The sequence below is a fragment of the Dipodomys spectabilis genome, unplaced genomic scaffold (assembly GCF_019054845.1).
Source record: "Dipodomys spectabilis isolate Male_0828 unplaced genomic scaffold, ASM1905484v1 ptg000077l, whole genome shotgun sequence".
Classification (NCBI taxonomy): domain Eukaryota; kingdom Metazoa; phylum Chordata; class Mammalia; order Rodentia; family Heteromyidae; genus Dipodomys; species Dipodomys spectabilis.
Genome location: NW_024870754.1, coordinates 532905 through 553895, shown reverse-complemented (window position 1 = coordinate 553895; position 20991 = coordinate 532905). Strand labels below are relative to the sequence as shown.

At 38.4% G+C, this 20991-nt stretch overlaps 1 protein-coding gene across 1 annotated transcript; it reads left to right on the top strand.

Moving 5' to 3' along the window:
• Window positions 1–1130: 1130 nt before the first annotated feature.
• On the top strand, window positions 1131–19386 carry Tnmd (tenomodulin). Its single transcript, XM_042683056.1, has 7 exons — window positions 1131–1376; window positions 1537–1668; window positions 11148–11288; window positions 11981–12082; window positions 16657–16810; window positions 18546–18712; window positions 19009–19386. The coding sequence occupies exons 1-7, from the start codon at window positions 1329–1331 to the stop codon at window positions 19216–19218; spliced, it is 954 nt and encodes a 317-aa protein (XP_042538990.1). The 5' UTR covers window positions 1131–1328; the 3' UTR covers window positions 19219–19386.
• The last annotated feature ends 1605 nt before the right edge of the window (window positions 19387–20991 follow it).

The window sequence follows — 20991 nt, the reverse complement described above, 5'->3', positions numbered from 1 at the left end:
ATTTTAAGACAAATCTCAAGTTTCTGATTTGACAGCTGACTGTGTCTCCTCAAAATTCCTATGTTGAAGTCCTAAGTCCCAGTGCTTCAAAATTTGACTATATTTTTAATGCAGCTATGAAAGAGATAATTAAAATAAAATATAGTCATATTGATGACCCCATACAGGACTACTCTCCTTATAAAAAAAGATTGAAACCCAGATACACACAGAAGAAAAGCACCATGTGAACATGAACATGGCCACCTGCCAGACAGAGAGGCTTCAGGAAAAGCTAATATGGATACCTTATTGATCTTGGACTGCTAGCCTCCAAAGTTGTAAGAATATAAATTTATTTTGTAAAGAGAATTATACATTTTGGCAACTTAATCTAGTCTGTGGTACTTTGTTAGGGAAGATCAAGAAAATATGGGAAGGGAAGTTGAGTTGTGAGAAAGAAGTGTTAATAAGAAAAGAGTTCTATAGGAAACATGTTGAATTTGAGATGGCTGAGGTATATTCAAGTGAAGATGTTCAAATGCCTTTGAAATGAAGACAGAACTGAGTTCCAGATGCAGATTTGAATAACACTGCTATGTAAGCGATATTTTAACTGTAAAAGTGGATATCATCTAACAAGTGTGTGTAAAATTAAGATAATGATCAAAACAGACATATAATAAATATTTCATTAAAGAACCAACTCAGGAAGAAAATCCAAGAGAGGCAAATACTTGGATGAAGAGAGAGTTCATAATTAGTACTCATTATATCCTGTCCTAATTATAATTGGTGCATACATGTTGCTCTCAGTCCTCAATATGCTTTTGCTTAGTGAAGAAGCAGTATCTTATTCATTTCTTTAATCTACAACACCAAACACAGTATCTGACGTGTAAAGGTTCTGCAATAAATATTTGCTGAATCAAATGGAATTGAGATTAGAACTGCATTCCCTTTGGTTTTGTTTGCTTATTTCTGGAGTGTGCAGCATGTATTGTCACTGATATTTTAAGTTCATAGTGAAAAATCATTTCAATGTGTCCTAGGCTTGATCTTCATCCAACCCAACCCCCAGGACAATAGTTTTCATTATAACCTTCTGTCTTTGCCATTCTGGATGGAATTCTGTGCACAGAAGTTATATACATATATGGGTATATCTATGTAACAAATTGTAGCACAAGAGCCCCCTGGGCTCCCTCAGGCTCTGGTATGACATATTTGAGCCATATAAATTCAGCTTCTCCTCTGACATCTGTTAGCCGACTCATTTGCAACTCCACCTCAGCAGTGGTCTCTCAGTGCTCTCGAAGCAGGGAAAGAGTACTGTGTGTTGAAACACCATGGCAAAGAATCCTCCAGAGAACTGTGAGGACTGTCACATTTTAAATGTAAGTTGATTCATACTTTTTCCTTTTTGAGCAGAAGCATGGTTTCATAGATTTATCATATTGCAGTATGAATATTGGAAAGTGAAATGAGACTTTGAATTATGACTTGCTATTTTGAGGATTACTGTATATTGTTTCATTCTCTCTTTTCTTTGCATAGGCAGAAGCTTTTAAATCTAAGAAGATATGTAAAGCACTTAAGATTTGTGGACTGATGCTTGCTATACTGGCCCTAACTCTAATTGTCCTATTTTGGGGGAGTAAACACTTCTGGCCGGAGGCACCAAAGAAAGTAAGTAAATGTCCAACACTCTTAATGTTTTTGTTTGTTTGATTGAATTTAACTAGTGTTTGACATGTAAATTAACCTGAAAATGAAAAAGATTAATTCCTTTTTTGTTTTATTTATGGTAGTATAAAAACTGAATCAAGGTTTTACTATCTTTTATTTGCCTTTTTTTTTGGTAAGGGAAAAATTGTCTTCTGTATTTTGGTTAGGAATGATAAGCTGTAGATTTACCCATTCTTTTATAATACTTGGATTTAAGGACTTAAATCTCCTTCTAGAAGCAAATTTTCCACTGTATAAAAAATACTTGTATCTTTCTTTCAATTATCTGGGCAGAAACTTATGGAAAAGTAATTAGACTACTACATAAGGAGAAACCACCAGAAATAACAACAAAGGATTTTCAGGGATTATGTTTCTGACAATGCATCTTCTGTAAGGACAAGCAACGCCTCCTTTTTAGAAGTAGTTCTCATACCTGTGTTCATGTTGATTTATGATTTTTAGAACTCATGCTTTTCAGCTCCTTGCCAGTCAAAATCATCACTATCCCACTGAAATAGTAATGCCACAAGGCAGAAAGTGAGAAAGACCAAGTCATTAATGACAGATATGTCAGAAAACTTCTAATATTGGGGCCATTTTGTGAAGCCTGGGTGGCCATTGTAGTTTGTATTAGTATGATTTAGTGTTATTGTTATTCTCAAATTCACCTGCAATGGATAAAGTGTTTCCCAAATAAAACCACAGTTCTTTCCTGCTAACAATTTTCATTTGAAAGAAAATTAACAAATACACAAATTTTACTGTGTGAAGATGCCATTGCCATACTTTTCTGTCTGTGTGTGGGTGGCTGTTGTTGTTGCCACCTCTGATACTGTTAATTTGTTGTCATAAGATGTCCATTTTTATTTGGTAACAGATGTAGGAAAGAAAAGACAAATTCAAGAGGGAGGATAAGACAAGAAAGAAAATGGCTTGACATGAACCTTTAGGAGCCAAAGGAGTAATAAGAGCAGAGAGAGAATATAAGAATTGATGGGGAGAAAAGAACAAGAAAATAAATTGGCCAAGTATCCATAAGAAAACAGAAAAGGCATAGCTACACTGGGATTCTTCACCTGATGCCACACTCCCATTTAGTCTCAAAGGATACTTATTAAGTGTAGGCAGAATAGAGAGCAAAACAGCTTACCTCATTTGTTTGCTTTTTTATATTGTGTTCCAGAAATGATTTCAGGCATCATCCAATTCCTACAGTTAGCCTCTATGACTCCTGACCCCACGCCCACTTCTTAACATACTATTCAGACATCTTTCTAGGGAAGTACGGTTAACAGGGTATGCAAAGGAGTCAAGATCAAAAAAGAAATAGCAAAAGAATAAGAATGCCAAAACACATTCCAATATAATACTGGTACCACTTAGCTAATTCTCTTGCCCCAAACTGAATCTGAATTCTCTTAAAAACTATATATAAGTTAGAGGACCACAATCCTTTTATTCGCCATAAATATAATGCATTTAACTGGATATGGTAGGTATATCTAGGTAGCCTTTTTCTCTTTGCTAAACTGAATAGTACTACAAATGCAATTTTGGAAGTGTTGAGGTGATTTTTTTTTCCTAAACTTGTGGTGGTATTTGCCTTGGTGCAGCTATCAATGATGAGGCAGGGATTTTCCCATATTCTTAGCTAGTTTCATGGTTTCCTTTGGCTTTACACTATTTATGTTTTTCATTTCACTTATTTTTTGAATAAACTAAAAGAGTGATTCTGGAATTCCTGAAGACAAACAAAACAGTGCATACTGTTTTGTATGCATAGAAAATGGCTACTGAAAAGAGTTTATCAAAAATTAAATGTGTTGTTTAAAGCTTTGAATCTTATGCTGTAATTTTAAGCCAAAGACTCCTCAGAAATGAACAAAAAATTATAAAGCTTTCAGATAAAAGACACCTACAAGGGTGCCTCCTAAGGCAAGGTTTTCTACAACAAAGTTTACTTGCTTTCCATTCAAGGAGGTAATGTGATTTATTCTCTTTGATGCATAAGACCTGGCTTGCACCACAAGATCAGGCTGGATCCTTTGTGAATTAGGAGATCAGGTGGAGATGCAGATGTGTTACTCTATCTACAACCATTCAAATATCACACAAGGATCATTCATGTTTCCAATGGCCTAGTCTACAAATAAGTCTTCCTCTGAAAGACAGGAATCCTGGGAAGAGAAAAGTAGTCAGATTAGTCTTGAAAAAAAATTGCAAAGAAAAGCATACTGGCATTTTACACAAACAACACTCTCCCCTTAAAAGTATGACCTAGCCAAAAAAAAAATTAGCAGAGTAAAATTCAGGCTCTTCTGGATTTTACTAGCCTATGGAACTTGTGAGTAAGGACTAAGGGGACCTTAACAGATAGATAAACTATTAATGTTATAGCACAGTGATATAGTTGTTTTTCTGGGGCTTCCTCTAATCTCTTAGTGCTTACTCCTCCAGCTCCCAAATATGCCTCCTTTTATTTTGTCTTTTTTAACATCTGTTTATAATAAAATGTTTATTTAACATTTTACATCTGGTATTAACTAGTAAGCTATGCAAGTGACTCTCCCCCTTCTCTCTTACCTTGCTGTGTACAAAAGATCAAGATTCTTGATCCCAAAGGGAAAATAAGCTATGTAGAAATCATTACATACCTTAAACATGCTCACACATATATGGAAGAAGAAAGAAAGAAAGAAGAGAGAGAGAGAGAGAGAGAGAGAGAGAGAGAGAGAGAGAGAGAGAGAGAGAAAGAAAGAAAGAAAGAAAGAAAGAAAGAAAGAAAGAAAGAAAGAAAGAAAGAAAGAAAGAAAGAAAGAAAGAAAGAAAGAGAAAGAAAAAGAAAGAAGGAAGGAAGGAAGGAAGGAAGGAAGGAAGGAAGGAAGGAAGGAAGGAAGGGAGAGAGAGAGAGGGAGGGAAGAGGGAGGAGGGAGGGAGGGAAAGAAGAGGAAGAAGAAGGAGGGGAGATGAGGAGAGGGGAAGGAGGAAAAGAAAGGAGGAAAAAGAGAAGAAAAGGGGAGAAAGAGGGAGAAAGGCAGGGAAAAGGAAGGAAGGAAGGGGAATTGTCTCTAAGTGGGCTGCTATACTTCTTTATCAGGCCCTAGCACCTCTGAGACAGAGTCACACACAGGAGCCACTTGATCAGAGTGATAGAAAGTTCCATGTGACTCTGTACAGAGCTTTTTATTCAGTCTCAGAGAGTCTGAGCGAACACCACATTGACACTCTCCTGCCCTGGAATCCTTGAAACAGATTCACTGGACAAATATCCCTGCTTAAGACTATATTCCACATTTAACTTGAAACAATTAGAAGCCAACTCTTCAGTTAATCAATGCAACATGGAAAAAAAATCAGAAAAATTCCAGCCCTTAAACAGTTTATAGGCCATAGCACATATTTTGTATCCCATTCCTCTAGTCCTTTAAAAACCTCTATGGTGTATCCCCTGTTGTCACTGTATTCAATTTTGGTACCCTGGGTATTGTATATACATTTATCTGAACTAGAAAAGGGAAGGGGAACAACAAAATGGTGAGACAAAGGACAAAAGGGGAACCTATGCAACAGCAATAATCACAAGACAATTTGTTGGAAATGATCTGTACAACTTGAGGGGGTTGTGGGAGAGAAAGAGGGATAAAAATGAGGGAGGGGGTATCAAGTTAGATAAGAAATGTAATCACTACCTTAGTTATGTAACTGTAATCCCTCTGTACATCACCTTGACAATAATTTTTTTAAAAAATTCTACATTAAAAAAAAAAAGAATGACAGCATAAGAAATTAAATAAATGGGGCTGGGAAGGTGGCTCAGTGGTAGAGCGCTTGCCTTGCATGCTCGAGGCCCTGGGTTCGATTCCTCAGCACCACATAAGCAAAACAAAAAGAAAAAAGCCGGAAGTGGCGCTGTGGCTCAAGTGGTAGAGTGCTAGCCTTGAGCTGAAGAGCTGAGGGACAGCGCCCAGGCCCAGAGTTCAGGACCCACAACCGGACCCAAAAAAAAAAAAGAAATTAAATAAATGAAATAGTGTCCTTCTTGCCACATGTCATAACTGCTTGGTGACCTTAGGGCTATTTGGAAGCTGCCATGTCTATAAAGTAATCAACAGATTCCTTAATGTATTCCTTCAAAATCTACATACGTGAGTATGGGAATGAGAAGCAGTGAAGATACACAAGCATTCTGACTTCACCACTCCAATCTCAATTGCAGATGTCCACTAAACAAGTGTCACCCAGAATTCAAACCCATTATGATTCTAGGTGGAAAATTGTATGCTCAAAAGAGGTACTATTTTTTTAAGTCTGAGTCCAGCTTTTTTTTTTTTTTTGGCCTATGTTGTCAATCCTAGCATTAACCCAAGACAACTTTCTTCACATTCTCTAAGCACACATGGGAGATTACTTTCCTCCCTAGCTTCCCTGGGCTTTCATACACAAGCTGCTGGGTGATATTGCCTGAAGGAAAAAGTTGGAGATGTAGCTGGAATCTCTTAAGTAGGAGAACTTGAGCTGCACCAGATGGTGCCACATAAGCATTTTAGAAAAGAAGACATCTCTTCATTTGCTTTTCCCCTTAAAGCATTGCAAGATCCAAATCTAACCTTGTACAATTCTCACCGGGTGAGCTCTTCCTCTAGTCTACTCGGGGCAGTTCCTAACAATTACCTGAAACCGTGCTATAGCTGTGGTGGGCACATTCCTACACCATCAGTCTCCTCAGATAGCATTTCCTCATCATCTTATGTGCCATGCAAAATTAGAGCTTGAGTCTTCAAAGAAAGTTATCCTGAGAGAGTAAGAATAGATATGAGCCATAGGAGAGGTAGCCCAGGTGATTAACAGATGTTTGCAATCCAGTGATCATCCTAATAGCTGTTACCTCAAATCTGAGCACAACCAATTTTTCCTCTATCCAACACTGCATCTAGAAAGGGATGAGGGACAAGGTACGAACTCTGTCCTCTGAGGCATGTACTGACTTGCCAAAAGTCACATAACTTTTAAGTGGCAGAGCTAAGGTTAGGACTAGTACTGCTATGAGAATTCTTTCCATTATTTTTCAGCTGCATGTAAGATTTATTCTTAACCTTTATGGTTGCATTGTATGGAAATACCCTCCAAAGAAACCCCTTTGTACAATTAATATACTCAAAAAAGAATGGAAAAAAAATCAAGGGTGGGGACTGTGGGTAAGGGAAAACTTCCTAGCTTGCTCAAGTCTGTAGATGAAATAAATGACTTTTTCTTGTTTAAAGAAGAGGAATGTCTGGCTGCTTATGCAAATTTTTTAGGACTGAGAACTTGTAATTGAAGATGCAGAAGTTCAATTTTGCATAAGAAACAACTGTCTCCTCTGTGTGGTAAAGAAATACCCAGTGATCCTTTAATTCCCACAAGCTAGGTGGATAATAATATAGCATGGTGGCTTCCCTTCCCTTCCTTCCAGTCTAACAGCTGTTAGCCAGCTATTCTGAGCATGTATTTCACCTTTGGAGAATGTATCTCTTAAATAGACATTAAAGGAGGAATGTGGAGAGAAGAGCATCTAGATTAATCACAGGCTTCAAAAAACAAACAAGTCAAATCCTGTCAGGACAGGCTAAAGCTAGTCACTCCCCAAATACATCCATCACACTGGGGTGAGTCAGCTTCACTCTTTAGAAAAACCTTTCTTTTCTGATCTCAGAGACTGTTACAGAGACTCAGCAAACTATGAAAGGGGAATGGCTAGGGCTCATTGGCTTGATTGAGTAAAGGATCTGACTGGACTGAAAACAGAATTTCTGGACAAGGAAGAGAAATGTGTTTATGTCTTCTCAGTATTTTGTCAGTGTGGGTTCCTTGTACATTGCCTTCATCTAACCACACATCTGTCTCATTTCACATCTGATTCATATTCCACTCCATTGGGTTCTTTATCCCATTCCAACTTTCTGACCCTTACCCTTAGAGACAGCCTTATGTGTGGATACAGTAAGAGTCCATTTGGGCTGTGCTGACAAGAAGTCATTGTCCCCAAATATCTTCTGTTCCTAGTACCATGATGCATAAAATCCTCCATTAGTACTTCATTCCTCTGAGCGAACTATTGTACTCAAATTATTTTGCCAGTCCTGGAGCTGGGTACTGTCCCTAATTTCCTTCTTGCTCAAAGCTAGTGCTCTCCCATTCGATCCACAGCTCCACTTCTGGCTTCTTCTGGAAGTAATTCGAGATAAGGGTCTCATGGACTTTCTTGCCCCAGCTGGCTTCCAACCACAGTCCTCAGATCTTAGCCTCTTGAATAGCTAGGATTACAAGCATGAGCCAACAGCACTCAACTGTACTCAATTTAACAGACAAATATCTGTTACTAATATCTAAATGTGAAATCAGGTGTCAAATTGATTTCTTCTTCTAAGGTCCCCGAAGCACTATGAGATTCCTGGATGTGTAGACAGGAGACAAAGGGACAGCCGGAGAAAGGGACAGCATGGAAAAAGGTTGTGAGGTATAGAGTGAACAGGGCATGAAAAAAAAAAAACCACCAGAAAAGGGAAAGTATCAAACTTTAACTTTTCATCGTGTGCGCATTCATGGAGGAGTACCCCTTGTCATCAGTTGTCCTTGATATGGCCTTCCTGGAATAAAGCTGAGCTCGGGAGCCGAGTCTGAGATATGCTTGCCACCCACTCACACCTATCTCAGACCAGCCATCCTGTCTCTGCTTTAGTTTGTTCCTGGGGAGGACAGAACCATTTATTCCTTCATCTCCAAAAGGAATCCCAACCCCTGAGCCAGGGAGCTTATTCAAGAATAAAGTGGTGCTGATGCCAATGGTATGAGCTCAGACTTCATATGGGCCAGTGAAGCTTTCACAGCCATTACCCAAGCAATGTACCCACAGGGACCTGAGCCACATGCTATATCTGGATTTGCTTAACCCTCCCCCCCCCCCCCACATAGTCCAAAGTGAGCCACTGGCATCATCTTCCTAGACAAAAGACAGTCTATTTGGAAAGGATACTTTTGATGGTAGAATTCCATCTGGGTGAGTATAGAGCTCCCATTCTTGCCTCCTAGCAAGGATTCACACAAATGGAGTCATTGCCAGCTCACTCAGTTTAGTAAGTTATCGTTGTTAAATAAAACCAACAAGCTGGTTAATATATACAATCAGGATGAACCCATTCTCCCTCATCCAAGAAAACAAGCTGCAGGAATGTTGAAAATAATCAAGATCTGCTGAGCTTGGCAGTTTCCAATAATTTTCATCTAGCAAGGTGTCCAAGGAAAGTGCATTGCCAACAGTGCAGGAAAACTCATTCCACAGAATTGCACTGAAAATTTAAATGTCACCAGTATGCTTCCATAGTCTTCTACCAATGATTGAAAGTACAGCCTGCATTTTCTCTTTCTCCCAAGTAGGCAACAGTCCAACATCCCCTAGTCTGTAATCTAATTTTTCCATGAAATAATCCATCGGTAGTGAGACAGATGAAACAAATACCTCAGCCTACCCCCCAATGCCTAGTGGTGTCAACATTTGTCTCAGATAAGGATAATATTTTCTAAGGAAACTGCCCCCTATTGGGAGACCTGACAAGACTGGATCTAAAGTAAGATGTCTCAGTCCTCTGCTTAGGTCAGACACTGAGAGTTCAATTTGTTTCCAGAAGTAGAAGTTTCTCTTCTTCAGCTGGCTGCAGAGCTGGGGCTGGGGATATATATTTTAAGCTGAGGCAAATAAGAATCCTAAAGGAATTGGCTACTTGTCACAAAGCAGGCCAGAGTTTCAGAGTTAACTCTGCAGTAGCCAGAGGTGTTTAAATACTGTTTTTCTCATGATCTCTTCAAAGACCTTGCCAGTGTCCAAAGTCTTTCTTTAGTAAAATAAGAATGTGTCATTGTGGGAATATGTATTCACTTAGCTGCCACCCATGCCTAAGGCACTGTAGAGTTACAAAGAGGTAAATGACTTTGCCTGTTTTTCTACTCAGCAGCTACTCTAAGCTTCTCACACTTGAAGTAAAGCAACACTTGTTTCTATAAACCCTTCCAACTGGTTTTTCTACTTAAGTTGGAGAAAATTTGACCAGGTTAAACTAACATGCTTTCGCAGACATCAGCAGAGACTAAAAAATAAGCACACATAACCCAGTGTGAACTCTACAAAGCTACCACAACAGGAGCCTGTACCATTAGAAAGCAACACTGGTTCAGCAGACAACTTACTTTCTCATAAGGACAAATATATATGAAAAAAAATTATTTTGTTGGTCATGGGGCTTGAACTCTGGGCCTAAGGGTTGTCCCTCAGCTTTTCAGCTCAAGGCTAGGGCTCTACCACAGCACTACTTTCAGTTTTCTGGTAGTTTATTGGAGATAAGAATTTCACAAACTTTCCTTCTTGGACTGGCTTTGAACCGTGATCCTCAGATCTCAGCCTCCCTAGTAACTAGGATTACAGGTGTGAACTACCAGCATCCAACAGTATGAAAAAATTTGATAATCAAAGGCCACCTAATAAGAGATAGAAGACAGATTTCAGGTTTGTGATACGTAGCAAATTTTTTTAGGGTTGTTATTTGCTTCTAATTAACATATGTGCCAAGTTATTTAGGTTGTGTTCTTACTCCTAAGTGGAAATAGTTCATGGAACTGGTCCTATTCATCTCAGAAGAATTGTCTAGGGTTGGGAAGGTGGCTCCAGTGGTAGAGCACTTGCCTTGCATGCCTGAGGCCCTGGGTTCGATTCCTCAGCACCACATAAGCAAAAAGAAAAAAGCCAAAAATGGCGCTGTGGCTCAAGTGGAAGAGCGGTAGCCTTGAGCTGAAGAGCTGAGGGACAGCGTCCAGGCCCAGACTTCAGGCCCCCACCCAGACCCCCCCCCAAAAAAAAGAATTGTCTACTAGGATAATACTCATACCTAATATTGAAAAAATAAAAAAGCAAAGACCAGTACTACTAGATAGATGTGGAGAGATAGTAAGTAATGTCTAGCCTTTCTAAATGTGTTTGAATCTCTCAGTCCTAGTGAATTTCAAGGACAGAAAGGGGAAGGGGGTCATAATAGAGCACTTAGAACAGGGAAGCTGTAGCTTAAAGAAGCAGCTTAACACAAAGGGAAACTACTTTACAGACTGGTTTACAGAATACCATTTGCTATTTAGTCAGGGCTGCCAAGAAAACTGGTGGAATTCTTAATAATTAGCTCAGCAACTTGGCTTCAATACAAAATACTGGCTCAGAAGGGATCCCCATATCAGTCTCAGTGCCAAAAAGCACCTTCCTTTAATCTCAAATTTCAGAGAATTCCCAATGGCAAGCTGCTGAGATGGCACCTCACTACAAAGGCACTCAAAAGAGAATATGTCCCAGCTATTACCCAATTAAAACATTTTATGAAAGAACTGACTAGCTCAGAGTTTCTTTTCCTCTGTCCTCCCAGACCTATGACATGGAGCACACTTTCTACAGCAATGGAGAGAAAAAGAAAATTTACATGGAAATTGATCCCATGACCAGAACTGAAATATTCAGAAGTGGAAATGGTACTGATGAAACATTGGAAGTACATGACTTTAAAAATGTAAGATGGGGGCTGGGAAGGTGGCTCAATGGTAGAGCACTTGCCTTGCATGCTCGAGGCCCTGGGTTCGATTCCTCAGCACCACATAAGCAAAAAAAGAAAAAAGCCAGAAGTGGCGCTCTGGCTCAAGTGGTAGAGCACTAGCCTTGAGCTGAAGAGCTGAGGGACAGCTCTCAGGCCCAGAGTTCAGGCCCCACAACCGGACCCAAAAAAAAAATGTAAGTTGGGTGTTTTCCCTTAATACTTTCTATTTAAAATATTTGAGCAACTGAGTCAAGTTGAAGTCTTTAAGATAGGTACTGGTGGTTCATGCCTGTAGTACCAGCTACTCAGGAGGATGAGATCTGAGTATCACAATTTGAAGCCAGCCTGTATAGGAAAGTCCATGTGAGTTTTATCTTCACCAAAAAAAACCCCAAAAGTGGAGATGTGGCTCAAGTGATAAAGTACTAGCCTCGAGCAAAAAAGCTCAAGGACAGCACTGAATTCGAGCCCAGGAACAGCAAAAAAAAAAAAAAAGAAAGAAAAGAAAGAAAGAAAAGATAAAAAAAAGTCTTTAACCTCTACTTCATTTATAAGATAAAGATTTTCCTTTGAGTTCAACGTTTGCTATTCTGGGACCCTGACAGATCATGGAACTCATTAACTGTGGGTACTTCAGGACATTTTATTATTTTTTGTCTGTTTTATAGGGATATACTGGCATCTACTTTGTAGGCCTTCAAAAATGCTTTATCAAGACTCAAATTAAAGTGATTCCTGAATTTTCTGAACCAGAAGAGGAAATAGATGAGGTATGTTAGAATAACAATACTACTAGTAAATGCATCCTGTACTGGGGGCTATGTGTCCAACATTGTACTAAATGTTTTACTCACATTTGATTTGCCAATAGTCCTATAAATAGACACCATTATTATCCTCATTTTAGATACCTATACTGAGACTCAGAACTAAAATGAGCCTTAACCAATATCACATGGCTAAAGAGTGGTATTGTGTAGACTGGGGTCTTGACCTCAAGGCTTTTCAAAGAACTAAAGTTCCTATTTTAAGGTGCAACACTAGAATTTTTGTGCATGGATACCCACCCCATTATGCACATCAACTCCTAGCCAAAAGTTTTCTAGTAAGAAGTATGAGTCAGAGAAACGAAAGCATCTTGCTCAAGAGAAACAACTCAAAAAAGTAAGTCTGAAAATTCTCCTAAGGTTCTTATATGATTTTTCATTCACTTGTTTTAAGGATTTCAGTTTTGCCACATTACCATTTTATACTAGGCTGCTAATGGGAATAATTCAAACTATTCCTTATTAGGAAAAGCAAAAGCAAAGGGAAGAACACCTTTGCTGTGGTATCAATTGTCTAGAAACAGTGCTAGACTGGGGTGAGGTCACCTAGGATTCAATCACTAAATGACCCCTAAAAGCCATAGGAGATGTACCATCACTGCTCAAAATACAGCCATCATGATATTCCTTGTATCTCTTGGTTTTCTCAGTCATTCTGTTATAATTACAAATGTCAGTGAGAGGAAAGGGGGAGGCCTCAGCTAAGGCAATATGTGAAAGTATACCCTGACTGTGACAATATAAAAATGAAAAAGGTGTTTGGTTTGGCTTGGTTTTGTGTTTAACTGGCAAATCTAAAATGGGATTGTGGCAGCAGTAACCTCTCTATGCACCATTAAAAACTGCTTTCTCGACTTGGAAAAAATATTAAGTGAAGTAAGCCAAGCACAAAGAAACATAGGTCCCATGGTTTCCCTTATTTGCAATAACTAGTATATGTCTGAGACAAGCAGAAAAGGTCAGTTAAGGTGATGTTAGGGAAATGAACCCTAAGATATGTATTCAAATGTTTTTTTCTTTCATGCGATTGTTTCTAACACATTTATAAGATGATTTCTTTGTTGCTTTGTATGTCTCTCCCCCACAGTATAACCCCTGCTTTCACTGTATTTGATGTTGGTATAATTTGTGGAGGGGAAGGGAAAAAACAAAACGTTTAACTAGGGATACAGGTGTACCCATTGCAACAATGAGGCGTACAAGTCGTTATGTCAAAAATGAACTTTACAACTTTGGTGGGAGAGGAGGAGGGTTGGGTAGGGGGGTGGTGGAGGATGGGATGGGAAGGGTAAACAAAGGAGGAGGCTACAATGCTTGATAAGAAATGTACTCATTATCTTGCCCATGTAATTGTAACCCCTCTGTACAATATTTTCACAATTAAAAAAAATGGGGGGAAAACTGCTTTCTCTTCTTTCTCCCCTGTTCTTTTTTACTTTTCTATGACTTCTCACCTACACATTGATGTTTTCCTTTTCTCTCTTCTTTTCGTTTTTTTGGGAGTTGGTGGTAGGGAACACTTTTTCCTTTTCCATACCCAAGTCTCAGCCGTCTCTGCTTCCCACATTAATCTTTCATGCTGGTGATCTCCTTATGGCCAGAGGAGTTACAGACTCTGTTCCTAGAATTTCCATGGAAAAGAAGAAAACATCCATAAAGCTGATGCTTTGCTTCTAAAATCCTTCATAATGAGAGACTGTGTTACTTTGTTTTGTTTGTTGTACATAAGACCAAATTAGATGCTTCTGGGAAACACATCAACTTCCAGGAAATGGCAATGACTATAAGAGGGTACCAGTAAGATGAAAGGACCATCAATAGTATTAAAAGTCAATATATGCAATATTGAATGTTGAGTTTTACAGAAAATAAAGTAAGCATTTGAGTACAGCCAGTTATCAATGACAACCCAAAGTAAGAAGACTTCTTTTCCTGCATGAAATGGAAACAAAGGCCTATAATACCTCATTTTATCCATAATTTATTCTTCTGTTATTTTTTCTGAATCTTTAAATAACACATATATTCATCATGTGCCAGTAGAATTACTGTACATTCAAGAAAATAGCATTTCATACTAAAGATTTTTTATGGGACAAATTTACAGTCCTGAAAACAAAATCCCTCTTATTCTGCATTCCCTTCACCACTGTATCTATGGCATGTGCATGTTAAACATGCAGAGCAGGTATATAAATAGCCCTTATTTTGCTAACAAAGCTAGTCAGCATATCAACATCATTTAATATCCTTTTCAATACATTCCAAGGTCTTACAGACTCAAGGACAAAAGAGCATAGACTTCAAAGTTGCGGGGGGGAGGGAGAGATTACACAAAGAAATGTTTCAGAGAATAAATAAAAATACTGGAATGATTAAGCTAAAAAGAAACAAAAGATATAAAAAGCTTTATTAAGAGTGAGCGTACCAGATAAAGATCAAATCATCAATAAAAAGTTTTAGAATAACCAAAGTTGTCATCTTGAGACAATTTAGCAGTGAACAGAAAAGTCTAGTTATATCCATGGTATGCAATATTTCAGGGTAATAAGTTGACAGTATTACTATGATTATTTTTCTTAATACAATTAGGAACACATAGACATAAACTTTGTAAAGGGATTCTGCTTGGTACAGTGATATTATATCCTAGAATGCATATATACTTAGGAAATAGAGATACATTAAATATACAGGGGAGATAGCAACAATTAGCATTACAGCTGCTTAAATGACCTTGGCAAACAGGAACTTTGATTTGATTAGGACTCATTTTTGAAGTTGTCAAAAACTTGACTAAATTAACATGTTGATAAAAGAAGCATTTTATTTAATCCAGTTTTTTTTCTCTTTTTTCTGGTCCTGGGGCTTGAACTCAGGGTCTAGGTACTGTCCCTGAGCCTCTCTGTGCTCAAGGCTAGAGCTCTACCACTTGAGCCACAGCATTACTTCTGGCCTTTTCTGATTATGTGGTAGTGAGGAATCGAACCCATGGTTTCATGAATGCTAGGCAAGCACTCTACCACTGCGCCACATTCCCATCCCTTGATCCAGTTTTTTTGCAAATATTAACAGCAGAACAATATCCTTAAGTTATAGAATTAAGTATTGGTGTTACATAAGTGTGTAAAATCTTGGCTTATTTTTTTGTTTATAATTCTAGGCCTGGGCTCTGTCCCTCAGCTTTTCAGCTCAAGGCGAGCACTCTACCACTTAAGCCACAGCACCACTTCTGGTTTTCTGGTGCTTTATTTGAGATAAGAGTCTCACGGACTTTTCCTGTCCCTGCTGGCTTTGAAGCACGATACTCACATCTCAGCTTCCTGAGTAGCTAGGATTACAGGCCATGGATGCCCACCCAGGTTGCTGTTTATATTTTTTAACTTTTTCATTTTATTGTTTTTGTAAAGGTAATGTACAAAGGGATTACAGTTGCATAAGTCAGGTGGTGAGTACATTTCTTTTTGAACAGTGTCATGTCTTCCCTCATTTTCTCTCAGTTTTTTTCATTTCAATAAACATCATTTTACATGATCATTTTTAAAAAGAGTGAGAGAGCAATGGCCAGACACTGGTGGCTTACACCTGTAATCTTAGCTACCCAGGAGGCCGAGATCTGAGGATCGCGGTTCAAAGCCAGCCCGGGCAGGAAAGTCCACGAGACTCAGCTCCAATAAAACCACCAGAAAAATCAAAGTGGCGCTGTGGCTCAACTGGTAGAGCTCTCGCCTTGAGCTGAAGAGCCTAAGGACAGTGCCCAGGCTCAGAGTTCAAGCCCCATGACCGACAAAAAAAAGTGAGAGAGAAGTGTTGAAGCCTTAATAACAAGTAAGGAAGAGCTAGATACACAAGACAACTGCTCCCAGTACTAAAAACAGAAGAGGAACTACCATTTTTAATAATATTAACAAGGCTCTATAAAGTTAAAAAAAATCTCTGAGATAAAACTAGAATGAAAGAAATAAAATAATAAGTCCAGTAAAGCCATAAGTTCGAAACATAAGACAAATTTGTAGTATAGTGAGTTACCAGTAACAGACAAATTTCTTGTAAAACTAAAATATGGGGTTCAGTTGCTATTTAAAGAATTTCACCATTTTGATTATACAATTTTTTTAAAGTTATAGATCAGATCTCAGCTAAAACAAGGAAGGTACTCACAATACCCACTGAAAAGAGAAAATAAATGTAAATCACTCAGGGTTCCAGAGGTCAAATTAAAATGTTTATGCCCCAGAGGTGCCCAGAAAATGATGGAAATCCTTAAGTAAAATGATGAGAGAATGCTATCATTCAGTAGCAGCCTTACTGTTACAACCAGGAGGGAAGAATCTGTTTTTATTTTCTCCAAGGGTGTCTAGAGTATGCAAAACACAAGATAGTTTGGCAGCATTGGGGTGGGGGGATTGGAATTACTATTCAGATTCAAAACGCATTGTTTTCCAATATCCCATAACGCCTTAATCAATTCATTCATTTCTCTACCAACCCAACTTTAATCTCCTTTCTTCTTTCAGAATGAAGAAATTACTACAACTTTCTTTGAACAGTCAGTGATTTGGGTCCCAGCAGAAAAGCCTATTGAAAACAGAGATTTCCTTAAAAATTCCAAAATACTGGAGATTTGTGATAATGTGACCATGTATTGGATCAATCCCACTCTAATAGCAGGTATGATACTCTATCTCATTTTCCTTCTATCCCAGGACAGTACCAGGCTGGGCATGGTGGCTCAGCACTCAAGGGGCACAGACAGGAAGACCAACCAGGGGTATGTAGCAAATTCAGGCCAGCCTGAGCCGCACAGGAAGACCCTGGAAGGGAGGTGGAAGTTGAAGACAGGCTAATGTTTCCAGTTATGAAAGACCACATTTCAATGAAAACAGATGAACAGCTTATGCCTTCTTGGATAAGACTGTATGATGACTACCAGTGAGGAGAGAATTTTTCCCAGCCAAGTTATAAATCAGATAAATGATTGCTGACAGGCTTTTAAAATATCTCAGTAAAGGTAACACCATTCTAATGTGACTAGTGATAGCAAAAAGTGAACCTTTCTATGCACAATTGTATTCATTGGAGTAAGGATACTAGACTATTGCTCAACATGGGTCCAGCTCAACAACAGAAGAAACAAGAGCTGGGGCTGGGAAGGTGGTTCAGTGGTAGAGCGCTTGCCTTGCATGCCTGAGGCCCTGGGTTCGATTCCTCAGCACCACATAAGCAAAAAGTAAAAAAAGCCGGAAGTGGCGCTGTGGCTCAAGTGGTAGAGCGCTAGCCTTGAGCTGAAGAGCTGAGGGACAGCGCCCAGGCCCAGAGTTCAGAGTTCAGGCCCCACGACCGGACCCAACAAAACAAAACAAAACAAAACAAACAAACAAGAGCTAAAGTAATACTCTGATAGCTCAAAAAAGATTCTCTAGGTCAAATGATGTCATTCTCCCCAAAAGCTAAGACAGTAGCTATAGTACAAATTTCTTTGTACTTATTTTAGGTATCATTATAAAAGTAATTGAGGGCTAGAGTTTTTGACTAGAAAATTCCAGCCTTCAACTTGTCATCAGCCCAGTGTCTGCAAAGGTTCCTAAACATCCTTTTCTGTACAACTTACATAAACATTGGCCTCTCCCATTCTGAACAGACTAGATTACTATATTATTCAACAAAGAGCATTCCCACCAATGCATGCCTGTATTCATATACCTTAGAGATTGGGGGAGGGGGGAGAAGGAGATATCCTGGACTAAGGACTGCAAACAAGAAGAGCATTAGTAGAAAGACTGATGAAATCTGAATAAAGTCTATAGTTTAGTTTTATTTTACCAATGCTAACTGCTTAGTTTTAATCATTTTACCATGATTGTGTAAGATATCTTTAGAAGAAACTGAAGTATATATGAGAATTTGGTACTATCTTTGTAATTCTTCCATAAATCTAAGATTTTGAAATAGAAAGATAAAAAAATTATACAAGAAAGAGAAGGGAAGAAATAGAAGAACAGATGGCAAATCAAATCAAGCAACCAAGAAATATTTTGAGCACTTATGCACAAAAAAATCATTGTGGGAAATAGATATTCCTTATTCCTTCTTCTCAATCTTTAATTTAGTATATTTATTAGGCATCTTTAATTTAGTATATTTATTAGGCAACATTATAAATGTTTGATGTCAAACAAGCAAAAGGTTTGTGTACTTGGGAATAGTGGGGCTTCTTTTAGAAAATATCCCTTCAAATATCAATTGAAGGAATTTGGAAAAGTGATGCATGTATGCCTAAATTATCTGTCAGAACACGGTAAAAAAAAAAAAAAAATCTCTGCACCCTAGCTCTCAGTATCCCAAATACTTTCTTCAGAAATATTTACAAAGCAGTTGCATCACACATTTGTATTTATTATCTTAGTTTCTGAATTACAAGATTTTGAAGAGGATGGTGAAGATCTTCATTTTCCTACGAATGAAAAAAAAGGGATAGAACAAAATGAGCAGTGGGTGGTCCCTCAAGTAAAGGTGGAGAAGACTCGTCACACCAGACAAGCAAGTGAGGAAGACCTTCCAATAAATGACTATGTGAGTATATTCAAGTTATTGTTTTTACAGATGAAACAATGGACTCTTGCCAAACTTACTACCTTTACGACGATGACAATCACTAGGAAAAAATGATCATGGTTTCAACAAACAAATGCTTAAGGAACTTGGAATCTCTCACTCAAAACTATCCTATCTATTATCAAATCTCCATGATCTGGCTAAGCCACTTCATTTCTCCTCAGCCACCCCACTCATAAAGGAGTGTAGTCTTCCTCTGGTGGTGTTCTTTCTAGTGAACTTTCCCTTCCAACATTGTCTTCTTGTTCTTTCAGACTGAAAATGGAATAGAATTTGACCCCATGCTGGATGAGAGAGGATATTGTTGCATTTACTGTCGTAGAGGCAATCGCTACTGCCGCCGAGTCTGTGAACCATTGCTAGGTTACTACCCATATCCGTATTGCTACCAAGGAGGACGGGTCATCTGTCGTGTCATCATGCCTTGTAATTGGTGGGTGGCCCGCATGCTGGGGAGGGTCTAATAGGAAGTTTGAGTTCACACACTTAACTTTCTGTTAGCTAACATATAATAAATGCATGCTATTCAACGAATTTCTGCCTAGGAGGCATTTGGCTCCTGGTGACTCATGCTCCAGAATTGCTTGTAGGTAACTCTTCTCTTCATGTTCTAATAAACTTTCACATCATCACCAATTGCCTGATTGCTGCTGACCATGCTGGGTAAGTGAGAATATTCCTGACAACTGAAATGGAACAGACTTGTTTAACATGAATAGCAACAATGCAAATTTGTACCTCATCATGAGGTTAGAGAGAAGGAAAGTGGAAAGCATAATAGTTCTCGAGTTCCATATTTTACTCTCTGTATCCAGAAAGTGGGAAAAGGTGAGGGCATAGTGATAAAATATCCCTTGAGTGACATATAAGAATATATCCTTTTGTGCATAGCAACAATGTTTAATTATCTGAAAGACGTACTGTGGAGTTGCTTCAGTATCTATTAAGCTGCTGGACAGGCAGTGAGTCACAGCATACCAACGTTAAAATATTCCAAGTGCTCAGACTCAGCAAAGGAGAATGCTAACTTGGCAAAAAAAAAAAAAAAAAAAAAGTCCCAGGCTCTACTCCTATGAACAAAAACTTAACTTTGGAAAATTCAACAGTTTATAACCTTTACATCTGACTTGTCTTTAAATCAGTATCTGGTTTTACAACTTTCTGAGGCAATTTTCTGAAAAACAGAAATCCATAAATATCATTCACAGAAACACGCATAATAAGAAATTACTGGGGCGAAGAATCAAATGTTGGTTGTGTTTTTTTCCCTTCCAAAGGGAGGATAAGGTCTAGTTCCCAGTCACCTCACACTTTGCTTGGGAATAGAAAAAGGTACAAAGTAGAAAAGAAACCTAGGTTGTTTCAAAATTCATGCTCCACAAATCTGCTGCACCTTTATTTCATTTGAAGGAAGTATCTTTCATTCCTCAACTTCAAATATATTGTCATGAAAATATCTGTCTGGAACTTTCCATCGGAAAATTATTTTCAGATAAAATCGTAACCAAGATCCCTGTAGGTGAGGTGGCATTTCCCTTCATCTAAGACTTGAAAAAACACAAAATAGTGTTATCCAAGTTAGGATTAGTTGGTCATTAATTGGTAACATATATCTGGATTACTTTTTTTTTTTTTTTTGCCGGTCATGGGGCCTGAACTTTGGGCCTGGGCACTGTCCCTCATCTCTTCAGCTCAAGGCTAGCACTCTACCACTTGAGACACAGTGCTACTTCTGGCTTTTTCTGCTTATATGGTTCTGAGGAATCGAACCCAGGGCCTCATGCATACAAGGCAAATGCTCTATCATTGAGCCACCTTCCCAGTAAGGATTATTAATTTTTACAGAATGAAAGTACCATAAAATATACATAACAATGCATATCATTGGAAATATGTTCCTTTTATTGATTTAGAGGACATTTGATCAATTTTGAATACTTCAAATATCATGAGACACAAATTATAGTTGAAATAGAAAAAATGTAAAAGATTAGATTAATTTGAGACTGTATGGACCTTGTGATATTCTCTTATTGCTTTTTAATGAATTATTCATTTATGATTTAATATTGTTTTTTAGAACAGCCAATAATATTAATTTTGAGGGGGGGTTCAGTTGTAGGGCCTGAATTCTGGGCCTGGGCGCTGTCCCTCAGCTCTTCAGCTCAAGGCTAGCGCTCTACCACTTGAGCCACAGCACCACTTCCGGCTTTTTTTCTTTTTGCTTATATGGTGCT

Coding starts and splice junctions, on each gene's coding strand:
- Tnmd (XM_042683056.1), top strand. CDS start 1,329: ATGGCAAAGAATCCTCCAGAGAACTGTGAGGACTGTCACATTTTAAAT. Junction 1,377..1,536: donor AGGACTGTCACATTTTAAAT/GTAAGTTGATTC, acceptor TTCTTTGCATAG/GCAGAAGCTTTTAAATCTAA. Junction 12,083..16,656: donor CAGAAGAGGAAATAGATGAG/GTATGTTAGAAT, acceptor TTCTTCTTTCAG/AATGAAGAAATTACTACAAC.